Below are 20,466 nucleotides of genomic sequence, written 5' to 3'. Positions count from 1 at the left end.
TTTTGATTTCTTGCCTGTGTCGGGGTGTGTCTTGGTGAGGTACCTCCGGCCTTCTAGGGAAGTTGTTTTACCATAGCACTCGGTAAAGAACAGGGTCACTGCTCAGGTTTTCTGGGTTGAGGGGAGAAGTTATGTGTGTTACATCAGGTGGAGAGAGTGTTTACCAGTGTGGTCTCTTTCTGGACAGCTGCAGAGACTTAATAAGCCACTAAGAGAGGTGGTTGTCATCCCTGGAGGGAGAAGTCATGCACCCTAGTCCTGTTAAGGCATCAGGAAGCCTGGGCCCAAAGTACAGCAAGAGTATGGCTGCTTGGAGGGTAGCAGGGTTATTGTTCATGCTTCGGGTTAATTAACTGCAGACTGGATAAGCAGGATAAGTTTTTTTAAGCACTACACAAAACTTGATTTTATCAGAAGCCACATAACCTCACTGGCCCTGAGTTTTGTTATCTATAAAGAATGCGAATAACATTGCCTAGTAAAATGAGGCTCAAATGTAGAGTGGTAGCTAGCACAGTGTTCAGCACATGATAACCACTCAATAAATCGTTGTAAAATGGAACTTTTTAATTGCTTGGCTTCTCCTCTAGCTAGTCTGTATATAGCAAAAAAAGTGGGGATGGCTTGACTCAGAGGTGCTGCCTAAAGACAGAAGGAGGAATAAAGAAACTTCTCTCTCTCTCTCTCTCTCTCTCTCACCCTTTCACCCTCTCCTTCTCCCCCTCGCCTCTTAGTTTCTCTCACCTGTCCTGAATGTTTTTGGAAACATGACAGCAGAACCTGTGGGCTTAGGGCCTGCGCTCCCTGCTGAAGAGCCTCTTGATTCTCAGAAACACAAACTGCCAAGGTTTACTGACCTTCCGGCCTAGGGCAAGCCCCTTCAGTTTGCCTGTTCCTAACTGATCATAGCTTTGTTGAGTAAGATGAACTGCTTTGGTTCCTTGTGATTTGCTAATGGTCTTATACTTGTGCTTGAAGGCATTTTGGCCACTTTAAAACCACAAACAAATAATTTGCTTCCCTTTAGGCCTCTTGCCCAAACAGTGAACACTAGTAGGTATCCTGAGCAGTTTTTTTAAAGGGGACACAAAAATATTAATAGTTTGAGTCAGTCATCTGATTTAAAATAAGTTTTGTTTGAAGGTTTTATGAAGTCTGATGGAATGGTAATATCTTGGTTATAACAATAAAAGTCAAGGAAATGTTTCATACAGCAATCTTTTAAATTTTCCCTAAAGAGTAGGGAGGAAAACTAACCTTGTTCAGTTGAGAAGAACAAAGCAGTGAAATTCAGCTGTCAGTTTATAATGTAAGCTTCATGCAAGAAGTAGACAGCATGATGAGGGAAGAACAGAGGTTCTGTCTGCAAATTCTGATACTGAAAATTAACAAGAGCAACAATGGAAAGAAAAAAGTATCTCTGCATGTAAACCTATTTTTAAAAAAATATTTTTGCCAGTCTTATGTTAAAGCTTACTTGCTCTCCTTCCTCCCAAATTAAATGCTATATATTTTCAAACAGGAATTTTATTTTAAATATCCTTTGAGTAGTACCAGGGTGCTCTCTTGCATATATGCCTGTGATAGATTTGCCTAGAAGTAACAATAGGTGTTTAGGGAGTGAGGCTCCTGAGGTGTTTGTCCTGGCATGTACATTCATTCCTCTGGCGGGGTCCTGTAGCCTTGGAGCTCTTTGAGGTTGGGGGACTAGGGTATCTATTTCAGTGATGATTAACGTCCAGAGTGGTGAGATAGACACAGATAAGCAGAGTGTGTTTGTTTGTTTTAAAATGATTGCGCTTAAGAGCATTTTTTTTGGTCCAGAAAGCATAAAGTTTCCTTTCCTAACTCTGAATGGAGAAGGCATTGCAGACTGGTTACATTTAAGGCCTAAACTGATTTTCTGAAGACAGTTAACAACTCCAAGCAGCTTAGGCTTTCTCTTTTACCTTTCTGCTTTACCTAGAGAAGAGAGTCACATGTTTTCCAGTTCCTGAAAAAATTTTGTATGTGGATGTATTTAATGTCTTAGCTGCTTTGGGAATGGTTTCTGTGAGTTAATAAAAGTATAATTTAGTTTATAGGCTCATAATGAATAAAACAATACACTTGTGGAAGCAGGAAATGGTCTAGTGCAGTCACTACCTCCAAATGCAAACTGGAAGAATTCAAGAGGCATTCTCTTCTAAGACTGTGAGAATTATAAAAGCTGCTTATATCCTTCACAGTCTTGTAAAACTTGAATGGTAGGGGATGAATTTTCTAGCTGTCAAGGCAGAAACATGGAGAAACCCAAAGTTTTCATGATCCGCAAGATGAGCAGTCTGTAGTATGAATTCATACTGGAATGAGAACTCTGAAAATATTTCAATAGTATATATACTTTCAATTTTTTGTGTCTAGAACCTTGACTATGGGTAAAGATTGGGCTTAAGCTGTTGAAATCCAACTGACAGTGAGGTTACTGAGAAAACATACAGATTTTTAAAAACAATTATATTTGAGTGTTTAACATAGAAAAGAATTACCATGGTGTGACAACCTTAGCTCTGGGTTGACCTTCGCATTGGATTAGTTTCTGGTACTGACCCACAACCATGAAACAGGGAGAAATTCAGATAGATTTTTCTTGAGGCCAGGCTCCAGTAAATTTTGAGAATTAAGATGAGATCAAATGTTTGAAAAAAGGAAGAGAAAATTGGGTTTTGAATTTTCAGTGAAAATTGGTGTGTCCTCTCCCTCCTTTGATCTATAGAAACTGATTTTTGCTAAGCTTATGCCAGGTGTGTCAACCATCAGATGAGGCTGAGAATCCAAAGATTTGGTTTACTCTTGAATATCCTTTCTATTCAGCAGTCTTGCTCAGATTTGAATGGATTCAGGTGGAACTCCAATTGTGATCAAAAGAAGCAAGATGGTTGTGCTAATTAAGAATATGTTTATGAATCCTGAATTGTGACTACTTGAGCTATATCTAAAACTGAGTATGAGACTATCTGGAGAAACTCTTGTTTACCTCTTGTTAGAGGTTTGGCTGCCTTGTCTCAACTTTGAGTCAGTTCTTCATTTTATCCAACCTGTTCACATTGCCCTCCCTGGAAGTCTGGGCCACCCAATGGGCCCCTTGCCTGCCCCTCTTTCGCCCACAATTAATTGCCAACACATTCTTTCTTCTTCTCCTTCTTTTTTGGTATTTGACATGAGCTCAAATTGCTGAGAAAGGTGACAACTGTGAAATGAAGACAGGGCTTGGAGACACCTTAAAAAATACATGCGAAGGCCACTAAATGACAAGAGCAGACTGCCAGGCTCTTTCAAAACATCACCATGTCTGTTGACTTTCCATTCCTTGTCCACAGCACAAAATTGGAGGTCAAAGAATCATAGGAGTTAGAGATGGAAAAGACATTTGGGGTCAGCCAGTTCATTCCTCCGCCTTCCCCTGCCCCTTATTCCAAATCATTCCTTACATTATATTTTCTCTCCTAGCTCTTGTACAGTTTTCACGGTCTTCACTCAACCCCGGCTGTCACCTTTGGGGAATGATGCTGGAGGTTCTGTCCAGTTTCTCCTCAGCAAAGAGAGATGTTGCCTCTGCCCCCAGTTGACATTCGTGAACTTCTTTGTTGGTGGTCTCAGCTGAGAGACTGAAGGCTAACTGGATGTCTCTCTTGCCTGGTGATGGGGCTTTTCTAGACAGAATTGAAGAGCATTTAGCGTATGATGATATTGGGCAAGGGATAAAGGGCTGGGGTACAAGGTAGCCATTGTTGAATTTGTTCCTAGACTTTTGTTTTTCAAGTTTTTTGATCTGGAAAGAGATTTGTGTGTGTATGAGGTATGTGGTATTGGGACAGGTGGGAAGAGACAGGAAATAACGTTGAATAAGAGTTTGATAAGAGCCCTAACTTGGAGACTGGTAGATTAAACGAACAAACAGACAAATAAGAAATACTAGTCCTGTGAAGCAGTAGAGGGTTGTTTTAAGCATTACGTGTTAGGGAAGAAATAGAGTGGTGGCTTACTGTACAGAGCTTCAGCTTAGAGTCAAAGTGAGGGGAACAGATGGGCTGGAGGCAAGTATTTTGGACTAGGCGATACTTGCCTTGTGGTCTCCCTTTGCTTTAAGAAAGTAGAAAAAAGTATTATGCTCACTGGCTTGGAAGGGGGAATGGTCATTTTAGAGGCAGCTTTGTAGGGATACCCCCAGCTCCCCCTTCTTGTTCTAGCAGCTGTTGGGAGCAGTCCGAAGGGGGTATTATATTTCTTCTGGTAACTCTGCCAAGAATGAGAGGAAATCCATAATCTGTGGGGTTTTGGGGGGGGGCGGGGATGAGGATGGGGTGGCAGGTGATGGGACAGGGAAATTAAATTGTTTTATAGTAAATATGTTGAGATGCTTTTCCTGGAAAGCTGTTTCACTGAAAGGAATGATATTTCCCCTGCTCACTAACTCTGTAATGAGTTCCTTCTCTTTAGAGAAAGGGAAATAGTCATTGAGTACTTCTTTTTCTTTCCTCCCTGTAGTTCCAGCTTTGACCTCCCATGTTTCTTTGAATTTTCCTTTAGAAAGTCCATATTGAAAGAGTGAATCAAGATTCACATATGGGTGGGGTGTGTGCTTAAGAGAGGACTCCCTCCAAAAGTGAATTGCTAAAGGAGAACTTCTCACTCATCTCTTATCTTGGATACAGTTTGACTTTATCGTACTGGCCTAGAAACTGGAGATGTAAAAACTTTCTGGGCGGTGTCTGGTTCATATTCTCTCCATCCCTTTATCCAGGCTGGGAGGGCACCAGGGAGTTTGAAGTCTAGCCACTTGGGTTGAGAACCGGTTTTGGTGATTAATATGGAACACAGTTTCAAGATTAAAAACAATAAAAAACAACCCTAGGAAGCCGAGCAGTGTAATTATGTCTCACATTTCAGATGGGAAGTCCAGGGAAAAGTTATTTTAAAGGTATATAAACAAAGTTCACCTCTTTGTGTGCTAGTGCCTAATTCATGACTCACTTAGAGGAAGGCCTGTTCACAGAAAAAATTGTGGCATCTTTCTTGCTGTTGTTTATTTTTAGAAAGTGCTAGATCAGCCTTTCTAAAAGTGGTATTGTGGGATTCTTGAAAAACTAATTATGTAATGAAATGAGTGTGGGAAATGCAATATACCACATTCCCTCTCTTGGGGATTGCAATGTCCATTGGTAAATTAAAGGCACTGAGAAGTCCTGTGATAGAGGGACCTGTTTAATTTTGTTTTAGCTAGTGTTGTCCAAAATATTTTGATCATAAAATTCTTTTTTCCCTGCTTAGTATCTCATAACGTCTTCTAGAACACACATACTATTAAGTGCTCTGCAAATACAGAACCTGACCAATGGCAGGAGGAAAAGGATGTGAACATGGCCAAACTAAAAATCTTAAGCTCATGCATGTAAAGGATCAGGGTTATGCTCAGTGCTTCCGAAACTGCTTTGGACAGCACTGATGTGGGTGCCACATTAAGATACTTTATCTCTAGCTGGGCATAGTGGCACGGGCCTGTAGTCCCAGCTACTGAGGAGGCTGAGGCAGAAGGATTGCTTGAGCCCAGGAGTTTGAGGCTGCAGTGAGCTATGATGATGTCACTGCACTCTACCTGGGGTAGAGTGCAACAACAATAACAACAACAACAACAACAAAAAGATACTTTATCTGCTCAGATTCCTTTCCTGACCCTCTCTAGCATAAGAATTTGGAGACTTTGGTTGAATTCTCAAAGATATGGAATGTTATACATTTTTAGGAAGGGGCTTTGGAACTATAGGTTGACAACGTGACTTGCCAAAGGGAGAAGCATACCGTTCAGAACTCCTGCTTAAGCAGTTCCTAAGCAATGTCTATCAAAATACCTATCATGCTAGGACCGCAGTTCTCTCTTTTTGTGTCAAAGACATACTTTTGTATGATGTCAGAATTTCTGATAATACATTAAAAGATTAAAGGCAGGATGTCCTTTTTTAAAAAAAACAAGTTTCAGAAAATTGAAAAACCTGTCCATGGTTATTTACACTATTCACGCTCTGGCGTGTTATTATTTGAATAGAACTGTTTACCGCCCTGACCTTGTTCGCTTATATCCTTTGAGGTTAAGTTTATACATGTTCCTCTGAACATGTAATCTTCCTCTTATTTGTAGTAAGTTGTATCATGGGCCACACTGTGGCTTAGTGTGAGAAATCCTTATAAAAGTATGGATGATTAGTTGGACAACAATTTTATAAATTGTTAAAATTTGATGGGGTACTTATTTTGCTACACCACTTGTCTGCAGAATGCTGGTTGAGAGCCACTTTTAGAAGCACTAAGAGGTTTAAGACTTGATCCTTTGGAATTTATGACTATATGGGACAAACAATACGTATAGCTATGAAAAGCTAGGTTTTGCAATGCCTAGGTTTATGGTAGGTTCAGTCTAAGAGTTCAGATGACATGGAGAGGAATGTTTGGAGGAGTCAAGGAAGTAGAGGCTTTACCTGGATCTTAAAGAATAGGTGAATTTGACTAGTCCCCAGAAGAGGGGAGCAAACATTCGTCAGGGACAAAGGTAGGCTGGTGTTCGCAGCAAAGGTGAAGGTATGGGTATACGAGTGAGAGTAGAAGAGATGGGCTTGGCTCTCTCCAGTTACATGGTGTGCATAGTGTGGAGCATGGAAGGTGAAGTTGAATGGGTGGGTAAAGTGGGTGGGCAATCGGGAGCCTTTCAAGGGAGATGTGGGTCAGCCTCAGCAGCTCTATGCGCTCCTTGTGCATGGTCCTGTCCTCATGCTGGCATGTTTCCTACAGTCTCTCTTCATCCTGAGTGTTTATTCCCTGTTCCCTGGCCAGAAGTGTAAGCAATTTGACATGTTATAATGATTTTTCATTGAATTTTTTTTTTGAACCTTAATTATAGAACTCTGCTGCTGAGGCTATTGAAGGATGTGGTATAATCCAAGTATAAATGAAGAGTTAGAAGTTTCTTATCTTGGGCTGCTTAAATACTTGTACACTAAAGCCAAATTCTTAGTATTGGTGGAAGAACTGGTAGGTACAGGCAATATGGGGGAAAATCTGCTTTCTGAAAAGGAAGAAGATAAAGAAATAAAAGAGACAGTGTTAATTTAGAATTCCAAGCCCTCAGCATCATTTGGCATAGTCCCATCCCTCACTTCTTGGCCCAGTGCCCCTTGACATGGCCTTGTTCTACACTTGCGGACAAACACCTTCCTTCTCTGGGTTTCCAGGTCAGCAGGATGTTATGCTTATGGAAATCATTCCAGCCGTGCAGTTAGACAGCACTGGCAGCATCAAGGTGAATCAGACTTGGAGATGGGACAGAAAGGGAAATTGATCTGTGTTCCACGAGTTTTCTGATTTTAGAGATTATATAGATTTCAGGCCTCTCTGATATACCTACACTTCCACTTCCTTCCCCCAAGCCATTTTTCAGACTAGGTTTATTTTTTGCTTTTGGTTATGAGGTGTGAGCAAGAAGAGGGGAAATGAAGGGGCATTCTAGATAACTGCCTAGATTAATTTCTGTGTCTCTGGACTCACTTGCCAAGATTTTAAGGAGTCAGATAGCTTACTGTGGGTGCATGTTGTATTGTTTTTGTTTAAAATAGGTCATGCGCCCAGGAATGCAAACTCTAATGGTTACTAAGTGCCGGAAAGCTGAGAGGGAGGGGGCCAAGTGGAAAACTGAGCCTGAGGCAAGAGAATGACGGCTGGGAAAATAGCAGTTTAGCCAGGCCCACGGACCAGGTTAGAGATTCCTCCACGTATTAACAGTCATGGAGAGATTTATTGATAGGGCACTAATCATTTTTTTGAGGGGAGCACCCTCACTTTTACATCAGTAACCACGTGGGAGAAATGGCTGGCCATAGGCCATTTCAAGAGTGGGGACAAGGGTCCTTATCAGATTCCAAGAGGCACCTGCTCCTGTCTTCTCAGATACTTTTCTTCTCTTGCCTTGTTCTACCGACCCCCTTTGAGTGGACAGTGACAGGTCCCTACAGAGTGGGAGGGACACTTGTTTTTAAAAATTCCTTTTGATTTTTCAGGTGTTGAAGCCAATAAAAATAAAGATATGCTTTGGCCACCAGCTAGGGAAACCGTAACCATCAAAGATGATTGGACAGAAGGGATGAAAATGCTAAATTGTTAAGTTTCTTTTAACAAAGTGGTGCTTTCTCAAGTCAAAGCCACATGGAATAGTTTTTTTAAAAGTTGAAATTTGATTTGAAGGACCACAGCCAAGTATTTAGATTATAGTGTTCATCTTGGGAGAGGATGCCTGCACCTGCTGTTTAGTAGCAGCTTCTAAAGTTCAACTTTGAAAGTTTCTTGCTGCTATGATCAAGCCCTCAGGGGAGTGCTTTGACCCTTAGTAAAGTGTCACCAAGTAGCAGTTAAGTGACCAGGGAGATGAGAGAAATGTTGTCCTTATCCCAATTCAGCAAATATGTTGATTCTTTTCCCCTTTTTCTTCCTTCTGTGATTCAGAATATTCCATTTTTAGTTTCACTTCCACTCAGTTAATTTTAGGCCTAATTCAAGAGGAGAGGTGTACCTACAAATGATCTCTTCTTTTATGTTTGGGAGAGATTTGTAGGTAAGAGTTTACAGGGAAGTCTATTTTTTTTTTTTTTTTCATTTAGAGTTCAGTTCTTTTGGTCTATCCTGTTAACAATCTTTTACTGTCTTCAGTTTTTTATATATCTGGTAGTGTAGGTTGCTCTCTAGTAATGTGAAACCAGGGATCACATTCACCCAATGGAAGAATTCATTAAAAGATTTTAGCCTTAACATGTGCATACCCAAATCCTAATCATTCAGCCTGAAAGATAACCAATGTTTGATATTAGAGGAACAATTTCTAGTAGCTATAACTAAACTAATTAGAAGAAAAATAAATGATTGTTAGATTAGTATTAGTGATGATAACATTAATGGATAATAACTAGTACACATATTTATATTTATGTAAAAATAAATAATCTTTTTGTAGTGATTTATAACTTACCTGTACTTTGTTTTAGATGTCATCTTTAAAACACCACAATTGTATGAAATATTATCCTCACTTCATATGTGAAGAAATGGACAATTAGAAAAGTTAGTTACCTGGGGAATATAATTAGCAAGAGGCAGGACTGGGATATGGATCCCAGTTAGCTGAGTCTGCCTTCTGTGCTTTTTGTATCACTTTATAGATTACTGCTGTTTTGGTAAAGGCAAATAGAAAGGCATAACAACAGTTATGTGGTATATTAAATTGCTCACTTCATAAAGCATCATCTGTGTGTATTTTCTGACCTGTTATTTATGAAGACATAATTTTGTGCAGTGTCTTCCCACCTCTACGTTTATAAATTTGACTTAGTTTTAAAATTACCATTATTTGCTATAGTTGTTTACAAAATCTTTTGCTGTCCTCACTCACATTTGTCATTTCTAATGGTAATACATTCCATTGTATTAGTATACCATTCTCCCCCACAGACAGACATTTGGACTATTTCCAGATTTTAGCTCTAATATATACCTGCAGCTATAAATATCTTTGTAAAAATATTTTTTCTTTTGAATTATTTCTTTGTGAAATAGGACTCAAAGTTGGAATGCTAGATCAGAAGCTATCACTTAATGACTTTTATCTTAACAGAGGGAATTCCTTTCTGAAAGACTGTGCCAGTTAAATGTGCTACTAGCAATATGTAACCAAACCCAAACCCTCTATCAAACTAAAAGCTATTAATGTTGGTTTTTTCCACTTAATAGATGTGAGGTGTTACTTTAAAAATTGTTTTAAGGTGCATGTCTGTAACCTATTATTTTGGGATGTTTCCCCCAGTGTTTTGTTTGTTTGTTTGTTTTGAGATGAGGTCTCTCTCTGTTGCTGCCAGCTAGAGTGCAGTGGTGTCATCTTAGCTCACAGCAACCTCAAACTCCTGGACTCAAGCAATCCTCCTGCCTCAGCCTCCCCAGTAGCTGGGACTACCAACCTGTGCCACAACCCCCAGCTAATTTTTCTATTTTTGGTAGAGACTGGGGTCTTGTTCTCACTCAGGCTGGTCTCCAACTCCTGACCTCAAGTTGTCCTTCCGCCTCAGTTTCCCAAAGTGCTGTGATTACAGGTGTGAGCCAGCACACAGAGCCTCCCCAGTGTTTTACTGTGTGAACACTGTGTGTCAATACCCTGTCAAGGGTGTTTTCTTGATAGATTTTTATCAGCTCCCTAAAAGTTTTAGAGATAAAACTTGTATATGTAGTGTTAATTGTTCGTTTTTTCCTACTCTGTTGCTTTCATTTTATTTTCTTTTTTCCTCTATGCAGTATTTCCAATTTAATGGGATCAAACTTGAATACTTTATAATCGATATGTTTCTATTTTTATAATCTGGAAATGTTCTCTGCTCTTTATTGGTATATGTATATATTTAGTTTCTTCTAGTTAAACTATTTTAAGTTCACTCTTTGATATTTTAGGAATTTATTATATTTTGATATGAGATAGCAATCTAAGTGTTTTGCTCTATTGATATCCAGTTTTATCAACATCATTTATTATTATTTTAATATATATTTTCCTCTTTACCAAACTATTACATCGTAGAAAAATTGGAAAATATATAAAAGCACAAAAAAGAAAATCGAGACACCGAAAGTTGCTACCCATATTTAACTATGGGTGTTCTTATTTTATCTTTCCAGTGTTCTTTCTAGGCATGTATATTCTTTTATCCTCTCTCTCTTCCTTCTAATTAAAACCAGGAACATGCTATACAAACTTAATAGCAATAATTAATTGGTAATTTCTTTCTTTAGTTTAAAATTCTGCTGTTTGTTATATACTAAATTCATGTTAGTTTGAATTATTTCTTGCTTTTTAAAAACCAGATTGAAAAATTTATTTCCAGTGTCTTCTAATTGAACAGAACTAGGAATATAGGAAGTATAATTGCTTTATCAATAAACACTGATATGCATAAGGCACTGGGTAAATGAAAGCAGTCCCTGGCATGTTGTAAGCACCACATTAAATGTTGGTTAAATAAATAACATTTGGAATCATAATCCAGAGAGATTATAATGTTCTGTATATTTTTTTTTTCCATTATCTAGGCTGGAGTGTGGTGGCACAATCATAGCTCACTGTAGCCTTGATCCTGGGCTCAACCCATCTTCCTACCTCAGCCTCCAGAGTAGCTGGGATTATAAGTGGCACCACCATGTCTGGCTAATAAAAAAAAATTTTTTAGAGACAGAGCCTCACTATATTGCCCAAGCTGGTCTCAAGTGATCCTCCTGCCTCAGCCTCCGAAGTAGGTGGGATTACAGGCATGAACCACCACGCCTGGCTTCTATATCATTTTTAAATAGTATTGATTTTAAATTCTACTTACTATATTGAAAAGATTTTCAGTAGTAGGGTTTGAAATAGAATATATTTTAGGTTAACCTTCTTTTAGGCAGAAAATTATAGCAGGAAAACCTTTCCTGAGCATTCACACTCTTTGAAGTGTTTAAAAGTTTGACATGAAATCATGGATATAACAATTTTAAATGCCTACATGGATAAAATACTATAAACAAGTGAAAAGAAAATGATAAATTGGAAAATAATTTACAACACATTATTTGAAGAGCCTTTACAAACTCACAAGAGAAAGACCATGATCCTAATAGGAAGTTGGGACAAAAGGCATGAACAAGCATTTCTTAGAAGAAATACTAATGGCTTTTAAACATATGACCAGATATTCAATCTTATTTATAATTTTGAAAAATATACGTTTAGACAATAGGGAGGAAGCATTTTCTTACTTCTTAGACTTGCAAAGATAAAAAGAATTTAAAAAGTATCAAGATCATGAAAAATAAGGAAATAATGAGATATTGACATGATGATTAAATATAATATAGTATCTAAGATTGGATCCTAGAACAGAAAAAGATATTAGTAGAGAAATTGGTGAAGTCTGAATAAAATCTGGAGTTTGTTAATGTACCAGTGTTAATTTCTTAGTTTTGACACATGTACCATGATTATGGTATAAGTTGTTAACATTAGGAAAAGTTGAATAAAGGATATATGGGAACTCTCTGTACAATATTTACAACTTTTCTGGAAATCTAAAATTATTCCAAAATTTAAAAAAATGTTTATTAAGGAAAAAAAGAAAATCACAGATACTCAAAAATAAATACCCTAATATGCTATTGGAAATGGAAGTTGGTATCCTCTTTTGGATGACAATTTGGCAGTGTCTGTCAAAAAAGGTACAATTTCTTTTGACCTATTCAATGTCATTTCTAATTTTTTCTCCACACATAAATAGAGGTACAAAGGTATTTATGACAGCATTGTTTGTAATGGCAAAAGTATGGAAACTGCTTACATGTCAATCAGTAGATGACTGATTAAATTATGATAGAGTCACACAATGAAATTCTATGCAGCTGTTAAAGAGAATGAAATGGATTAAATGTATTGATATGGAATAATTCCCAAGGTGTATTGTTAAGTGAAGAAAGCAATGAGTAGAATAGTATACTACTATTTTTTTTTAATTAAAAGGGATATGTGTAGGAATACACACACAAACACTATTCTTTGTGCATCTACTATATATATATATATATATATATATATATATATATATAAAATTGTCTTTAGGAAGGGACAGTCTTGGCCAGGGTTAGGAGAATGACTCACATTTTCATTGTTGACCTTTCATACTATCTGTGTTCTTTTTTTTAACCTTGTGCATATATTACTTTATTAACCAAAAATAATTGTACATTAAGTGAAATAAGGCCAGGAGGTAGAGTATTATTTATCTAGAAATGGATGAAGTATCTTCTCTCTCTGCCTGCGAAAACCATCCTTTCTAAACTGTGTCTGCCAGAATCTTGAAAGTGAGACTTGCTGGCTTTTTGTAAAGGTTGGTAAATGTGAAGGTGTTAAGTAGAGGCTGGAAGAAATGTGTGTCTCTCTCCTTGGCCAGTGAATTTCTAGGTAGACATAGCAGTTATCACTCTGTGTCCCAAGGGGCGTATCTTTTATTGTGTAGTGGAGGAAGCCAATAGAGGGGAGATGTTGGGACCTGAAATAGAATTTTCAAATTCTTGCTCATGATTTCAAAATTCTGTCCATAGGTATACTCTTTAAGGAGCTTTGAGCTCCTCTTCCTTTCCTCTACCAACCTGCCCCTGAACTATGCCACTCCTACTGCTGGTGTACCCTTATCTCTTACTGCTGTTATCTTCCTCATCCAGAAAATACTAATGACACTCCCCTAACAATATTTTTTTTAAATGAACAATTTAAAACATAGAAAAGTTGAATGAACTGTACCATGAATGCTCATATACTCACCACCTACCTAGATTTCACAGTTAACATTTGGCTATATTTCCTTATGCATTTCAAAATAAGTTACAGATATCAGTACACTTTACCCCTAAACACTTCAGCATGCATGTATATCGTTGACTAGAGTATATTAGTTCATAGTTCTTTTTTTTTTTTTTTTTTTTTAAGAAAAACGTATAGGGCTAGGCATGGTAGCTCATGCCTATAATTCCAGCACTTTGGGAGGCCCAGGGAGTGCAATCACTTGAGGCCACAAGTTTGAGACCAGCCAGGGCAACATAATGAAATTCCATCTCTATAGGTGTGTGCCTGCAGTCCCAGCTACTCATGAGGCTGAGGTGGGAGGATTGCTTGAGCCTGGGAGTTAGAGGTTGCAGTGAGCTATGATTACGGCATGGCACTGCAGCCTGGGTAACAGAGTGAGACCCTGTCTCAAAAAAAAAAAAGAAAGAAAAATGTATAATATAGACAGTGAATTTATATTTGAGTGAAATGTTCATATCTTAAGTGTATCATTTGATGCATTTTTGACAAATGTGTACACGCTTGTGGAACCCAATCCCCTTTAAGATTCAGATACAGAATATCACCCCAGAAGGTTTCCACATGTTCCTTCCCAGTCGATCCCCATCCCCACCCTGGTGGTAATCACTGTTCTGATTTTTTTCACCATTGATTAGCAGTCTTTCTCCTCAAACTTCATGTAAATGAAATCATACAATATGAACTCTTTTGTGTAAGATTTCTTTCATTCGGCATAATGTTTCTGTGATTCATCGGCATTAATGTGTGTATCAGTACTCCTCCCTTTTTCTGCTGAGTAGTAGCCATTGTATGAACCTATCACAGTGTATTTATCCACTCTGCAGTTGATGAATGCCTGGGCTGTTTATGACTTTTAGCTATTACGACTAAAGTTCCTATGAACATTCTTGTATGAGTCTTTTTGTGGACATATGCTTTTATTTCTCTTGGGTAATTGCTAGGTCATAGAGTAGGTGTATGTTTAGATTTATAGTAAACTACCAGAAGCCTTCTCCCAAAATGGCTGTACCATTTTGCTTTCCCACTAACAATGTAGGAGAGTTCCTTATTTGTCTTCAAAAAACATATATGTACACATACAGAGAAGATTTCTTTATCTGGATACAAGCCCTTTGTCAGATGTTCATTTTGTGAATATTTTCTCACAGACTGTGGCTTGTGTATTCATTTTGGTGAGCAGACATTTTTAATTTGATAAAGTCTAATTTATTGGATTTTTTCTTTTATGTTACTGCTTTCTGTGTCCTAAGAAACCTTTGCCAATCTCCTTAGATGTTTTTATATATTTTCTTCTAACAGCTTTATAGTTTTAGATTTTATGTTTAGGTTTATGATCTATTTTGAATTACTTTTCCTGTATGGTGTGAGGTAGGGGTCGGGGCTCATTTTTTTTTTTCCATATTGATATCCGGTGGTTCCAACACTATTTGTTGTCTGTTCTTCATTAGATTGTTTTGGCATCATGATAGATGCTTTTAACAGCTTAAAGGACAGGCTTTTCTCCTTGCCTTTCTTGGTTATTCAGGTATGGAGAGAGGAGAGTTATGCCTTCCTGTTCTCCTAATCCCTTTAGTTATGTTCAGTTATATTCTGGATGCTCCTGAGTCCTGACTTCAGGACTTTCTCAGGTTGGCAGTGAATTATAGTGACTGGATTATCTATTCTGTCTGGACATAGGATGACCAGTGTCCCTGTGAAGGATCGGGTGAAGGTGTCTCAGAACTGGAGGCTGGGGCGCTGCCGAGAGGGGATTCTGCTGAAGTGGAGATGCAGGCAAGTAAAGTCTTGACTCTTTTAAAGCTACCTGGGAAGGAAAAGCATAATAGAAAGTGGCTATACTAATATAATAGCATGCTGGCTAGAATGTAAGTGGGGCTATCTTGAGTGGGGCATCATTGGTGATCCTTTAAACACCACAAAGGGGGCATCAGAGGGACAATGTTTTTCACATTAAGAAAAAGAAATACAAGAAATGTACTTTGTTTTTAACAAATTCCATATTTTTATGATCATAAAGAAATGTTTATTGTAGACATTTGAAAAAAATAGAAAATTCTAAAGAAGAAAATAAAACTTACCTATAATTTTGCCACTCAGGGGTAACCCCTGTTGACTTACCTCGTCGAAAGAAATAAATGAAATCTATGTTTTAACTTACCTTATTTTACAATTATTTTTCTTTATTTTATTATTGTTATTATTTTTTTGAGACAGAGTCTTGCTCTTTCTTCTGGTTTAGAGTGCAATGGCATCATCATCGTTCACTGCAACCTCAAACTCCTGGGCTCACCCATGCTCCTACCTCAGCCTCCCAAGTAGCTGGGACTATAGGCACATGCCACCATGCCTGGCTAATTTTTCTGTTTTTGTAGAGATGGGATCTGGCTCTTGCTCAGGCTGGTCTCGAACTCCTGGCCTCAAGCAGTCCTCCTGCCTTGGCCTCCCAGAGTGCTAGGATTACAGGCATGAGCCACTGCACCCAGAAGATTATTTTTCTTTAATCTTCCACTCTGTGGAGTTACTTCATCACTCTTGGCTTCCTTTAGCCCTCTCCCCTACTTTATTAAAAGGTAAGGCAGGATCTAAAGGTTTGGATATATGTGTTATAGGAGGTAGAGCTTAGAAAAAGTACCAAGAAATATAGATAATGGCTGTGGCACTGCTAATGCCACAAATGTTATACTCAACAATTCTAAATTATTTTATAGTTATTATTTGGCTTCCTACCAAAAAAAGTGCTCCTTATTGATTGGTTGCAATGGATACAGAACATCATGATTCTCCATTACAGGTTGACCTGTACCTGTGTTGGTACAGGCGCCTTATCTGATTGACTTTTTCTGTCTTGCTAGTGTCCAGTTTCCACTGGTTTCACTGACATCAGTTGCTGTGAATTATGTGGTGGTGGTAATGTTGGTGATGATGGTAAAGAAACTACAGGAGAGAAAGACAGATTTTTATGATGAAGAACTTTACCCTCTGCTTCTCACTTTTGCCTTTTAATACGAAAGAGTAGAGTTTATTTCTCTATCAAGGTTTTGTCCCTAGCATTGTCTCTTTGGGCTAGTTTCAAGCAGTTTGGTGAATAAACACCCAAGACCATTAATGAGGCTGCCCTGGGATTCTCCACTGTTCACCTGGCATGAACCTGGTTTCTTGTAGTAGGGCAAATGTCTGTTTACCAGATGGCTCAAAACACAAGAATTCCAACCCCCTGTTTGCTGCCTGCTTGAGTGTGCCACATACCCTTGCAAGGGGATGTTGAAGAGGAATGTGCATAATGAGTGAGAATGCAGGCATCTGTACACACTCTACACATGTTCCATATAATATATGCATACACTTGTAAAATCCTCTTGAGCAGAAACTCAGTTACTACAAAGTCTAAGCTGCATTTAATGGCCCGTCAAGTCAATTTGCAGAACTTTTCCACATTCCCATGACGCTTGTATTAAGGAGTCTGGGGAAGAAACATAGCCCAGTTTGCTCAGACTGGCTTGGCAGTGGGAGATATGTCTCTGTACGTGGGGATGAATCAGCTGTCCCTATTCTTTTCTTGGGACCTGGTAGCTATAGGACCCCTATGTAGATTAGGACAGGTAGACTACCCTTTTCTACCTTGGAAAAGGGGCTTAGTCCTCACCAGAGAGCCTAGTGTCTGGCAGAGTCTTCTTCCTTAAGGCTCACTCCCTGCCATGGGACTGGCCTGTGGCTTCTAACCTTTCTTCCTCCTGCAGATTATAGAGGAATCTTTAACTATTTGTGGATTTCTCTTATCAGTTGCCTGTGAGAACTGATTTTCTCTGTAGCCCCTGAACTGTAGCACACTGCTCTAGAGTTGTATTTTTCCATTGTCGCACTTACCCTTTAATACAGAAATGTAGATATCCCTGTGAAGATCTAGGTATCTAATCAGTACATTAGCATCCTTTCCTAAATGGCTTTATTCCTTTCACTTATAAATGGCCCCTTTGCTGTAATGGACAAGGGAATGGGGCTTCTCAGGGCTCACTCTTCTCTTTTCCATCACACCCTAACTGATCTATTGGGAAAGAGATATGTACGGGAGTCCTGGAACTTTGAAACTTATCACTTACACTTCAAATCAATGAAGATGCAGAATGAAAGAAAAAATTACTTCACCTGGCTAGAAGATTTCTTTTTGATCCTTTCCACCTCTCAACCATTGGATTTTATAAGGTATTTCTACCCACAATAAGTCCAGATAGGTAGGAATTCAAATATTAAGCATTCTCTAATTAAAAGTGACATTTAATTGGTCTTTTAATTCTGACTCTATTTTAGAAAGTCCAAAGAAGATTAGATCACCGCAAAGCTCAGTCACTCTAGTTTTCTGAGGGTAGCTGAGAGGTAGGTAATTTGGAAGGAGGAGATCAAAGTATAGACTGTTAGGCTTGCACGTTGTCCTTGCTAAGTTGGGGATTGGTTAGCCTCCTCAAAGATTGGGGTTCAACATACAACATGCTGTATGTTGTTGATCCTTAAATTTTCTTTTCTATCTCTGCAGTCAGATGCCGTGGATGCAGCTAGAGAATGATTCTCTGTACATATCCCAGGCTAATTTCATCCTGGCCTACCAGTTTCGCCCAGATGGTGCCAGCTTGAACCGTCGGCCTCTAGGAGTCTTCGCTGGGCATGATGAGGACGTTTGCCACTTTGTGCTGGCCAACTCACATATTATCAGTGCAGGAGGGTAAATGCTGCAGGTTTCTTCTTCCACCTTCTTCCTTCCTGTTCTTCAGGGACCTTCTGCCTGCTTCTGACTTTTCTGTCTCAACTCCAAAGGGATGAGGAGGGAGACCAGAGAAGGGGTAGTGGATATTTCCCATTTAAAGCAGAGAGATTTTACCAAAAGCAGTTAAATAGTGTTAGTTGGAGAAGAAACAGGAAGAGACTTCATTGAAAAGTGAAGCTGGTTTTGATACTCTCCAGGAGGAAATTTATTTTGTCTCTCAGCTCTGTTCAGCCCAAGTGTGCAGAAAAAGTAAAGGTATCTAGAAACTCAGCACCTTATTGGGCTGAATTGCCTAATGCTTAGCAAATCTGGACGTCATTGGAGATGTGGGCTGTTTCTGTAGACTTGTTCTCATCCTACAGAGAGAATAATTGGCTTTTGGGGGTGGGCTCCTTATTTCTCTTCTAGAGATGGGAAGATTGGCGTTCATAAGATTCACAGCACCTTCACTGTCAAGTACTCGGCTCATGAACAGGAGGTGAACTGTGTGGATTGCAAAGGGGGCATCATTGTGAGTGGCTCCAGGGACAGGACCGCCAAGGTGAGGTGGTCTCCCCCTTACACACTGTTATTCCCTCCTGTCTATAGGGAGTGGGGTGGGAGAGGGTGGATGAGGCCTTGAGTCCCAGGATTGGCTGAGAGCATTGGCTGGGGCATGGGGGAAAAATGACACAATAAAGGACTCACTTATGTGATTCTGGCATGCAGCTTGCCATGCCAGGCTGTGTCCCTGCCAGCTGGACTGGGAAAGGAGTGGACAGTGGCTGGGAAGCTTGCCACTCACTTGAAATGTGGCGTGAACTCAAAAACAGAGGGCCCGGCCAGCTTTTCCTCCCTGAGCTAAGTTTCCTCAAGTTTGTGGGTTGAGTTCTAACCCCAATATTTTATTTTAAAATTTCCCTCCTTTTGCTTACGCTCTGTTTAGGGAGGTTAATTTTTCACCACCTTGTTTATAAGCCATCAAGCTGATAATTGAAATGTGTTTTTACTGCTTCTCTGGAGAGTGATGTGGTCAGTAAGCAGTAGAGATGATGATGAGAGGGGGTGTTATTTGTTGCGTCATTGCCAAATTGCCTAGTCCACAGACATCTGCCAAGGCATGAAAGAATGAGGCTGATAAATAGCGTGACCCTTGCTTCATGGACTCAGCTTTCATCCATGTCTGGGTCAAATAGGCTCCCACCTATGAGACAGAGAAGAAATTCATTCTCCAGGCCTGTGTCCAACAGCCTAGCCAGGGCCTAGACAGGTTTGGTCCTTTGGGGCTGCTGTGGGAACTTTGCTGACAATTCAGTTGATAGTATAGGAGGCCCAGTAGTGTCTTGCTTGTATATTTCCCAGCATCTGCAGGCTCCACAGTGCTAACAGGAGCAAAATGCTTGTTGGTGTCAGCAAATGGGCCTCTAAGATACATCGGGAAAAGACTCAGGAGACGGAAATTACAATCTTTACTCAGTAACTTTTCTGACTCCATATACCCTCTGGTGATTTCTCCTTCAAGTAGAAATGTTGCTAATTTATGTAAAAAGAAGGGCTAAATATGCTCCCTTCTATTTATGGAAGTTTCTCCTCCCTTAGCTGTTTTCTTCCTTACACTTTGTATTTGTCAAGAGAGAATGCATACCAGCACAGGAAGCCTGAGAAAAATCTAGCAAATCTTTTGAACCAACATGGAAACTGAATTTCTCATCACTTGCTTCCTATTATTCCCTTATCCTATACATACTTCAGGTTTCCACTTAGTCATTGTCTTTATACCGTTTTTTGCAAAGATCCTGGCCTTAACTTGCTATACTGCTCAAAAGTCAATTTGCATAGAAACATTTTTGTGGCATGTGTGACCTAGATATTCCCATCTTATTCTGGCATTTTCCTTTCGTGGCTTCAGGCGTCCCCTGTTTCCTCCTTTTTAATGACATCTCTTTCTTCTATCCTATTCTGAGGTCTGACACCCAAAGCAGTATAAAACTGACCTTTACAACCACAGATAGCAATCTGAGGGTATGGACTGGTTACAGTTGAAGAATAGTAGCAATTTTATTTGAGGTATTGAGTTAGATTTATGTTTAAGTACGGACAGCCCTATTTAATGGCTTAGATTTTCTAAAGATTTAAAATAGATACTTCCTTCTTATAAAATTGTCACTATAGTCCACCCTCTTCCTTCTGAGGATTTCTTTTAGGTCTGTGACAGAATTCTCTTCTCTGGTTCTTCTTCAACTCCCGAAAGCTGGTCTGCCATTTCTGGGCTCACCAGTGATCT

At 39.2% G+C, this 20,466-nt stretch overlaps 1 protein-coding gene across 3 annotated transcripts in view; it reads left to right on the top strand.

Moving 5' to 3' along the window:
• The window catches only part of FBXW4 (F-box and WD repeat domain containing 4), an 82,593-nt gene that overhangs the window by 3,906 nt on the left and 58,221 nt on the right, over nucleotides 1–20,466 (top strand). For 2 of the 3 annotated variants that reach the window (XM_069461228.1, XM_069461226.1), the window contains exons 2-4: nucleotides 15,125–15,220; nucleotides 17,976–18,161; nucleotides 18,612–18,744. In XM_069461228.1, the coding sequence (XP_069317329.1) occupies nucleotides 15,126–15,220; nucleotides 17,976–18,161; nucleotides 18,612–18,744 (414 nt within the window). In that variant the 5' untranslated portion in view covers nucleotide 15,125. Of the gene's footprint in view, nucleotides 1–15,124; nucleotides 15,225–17,975; nucleotides 18,162–18,611; nucleotides 18,745–20,466 lie in introns of all 3 variants that reach the window. The other variant, XM_069461227.1, reaches the window with a different exon arrangement.

The sequence above is a fragment of the Eulemur rufifrons genome, chromosome 28 (assembly GCF_041146395.1).
Source record: "Eulemur rufifrons isolate Redbay chromosome 28, OSU_ERuf_1, whole genome shotgun sequence".
NCBI classification, from domain to species: domain Eukaryota; kingdom Metazoa; phylum Chordata; class Mammalia; order Primates; family Lemuridae; genus Eulemur; species Eulemur rufifrons.
This window is presented reverse-complemented; position numbering and strand designations above follow the sequence as displayed.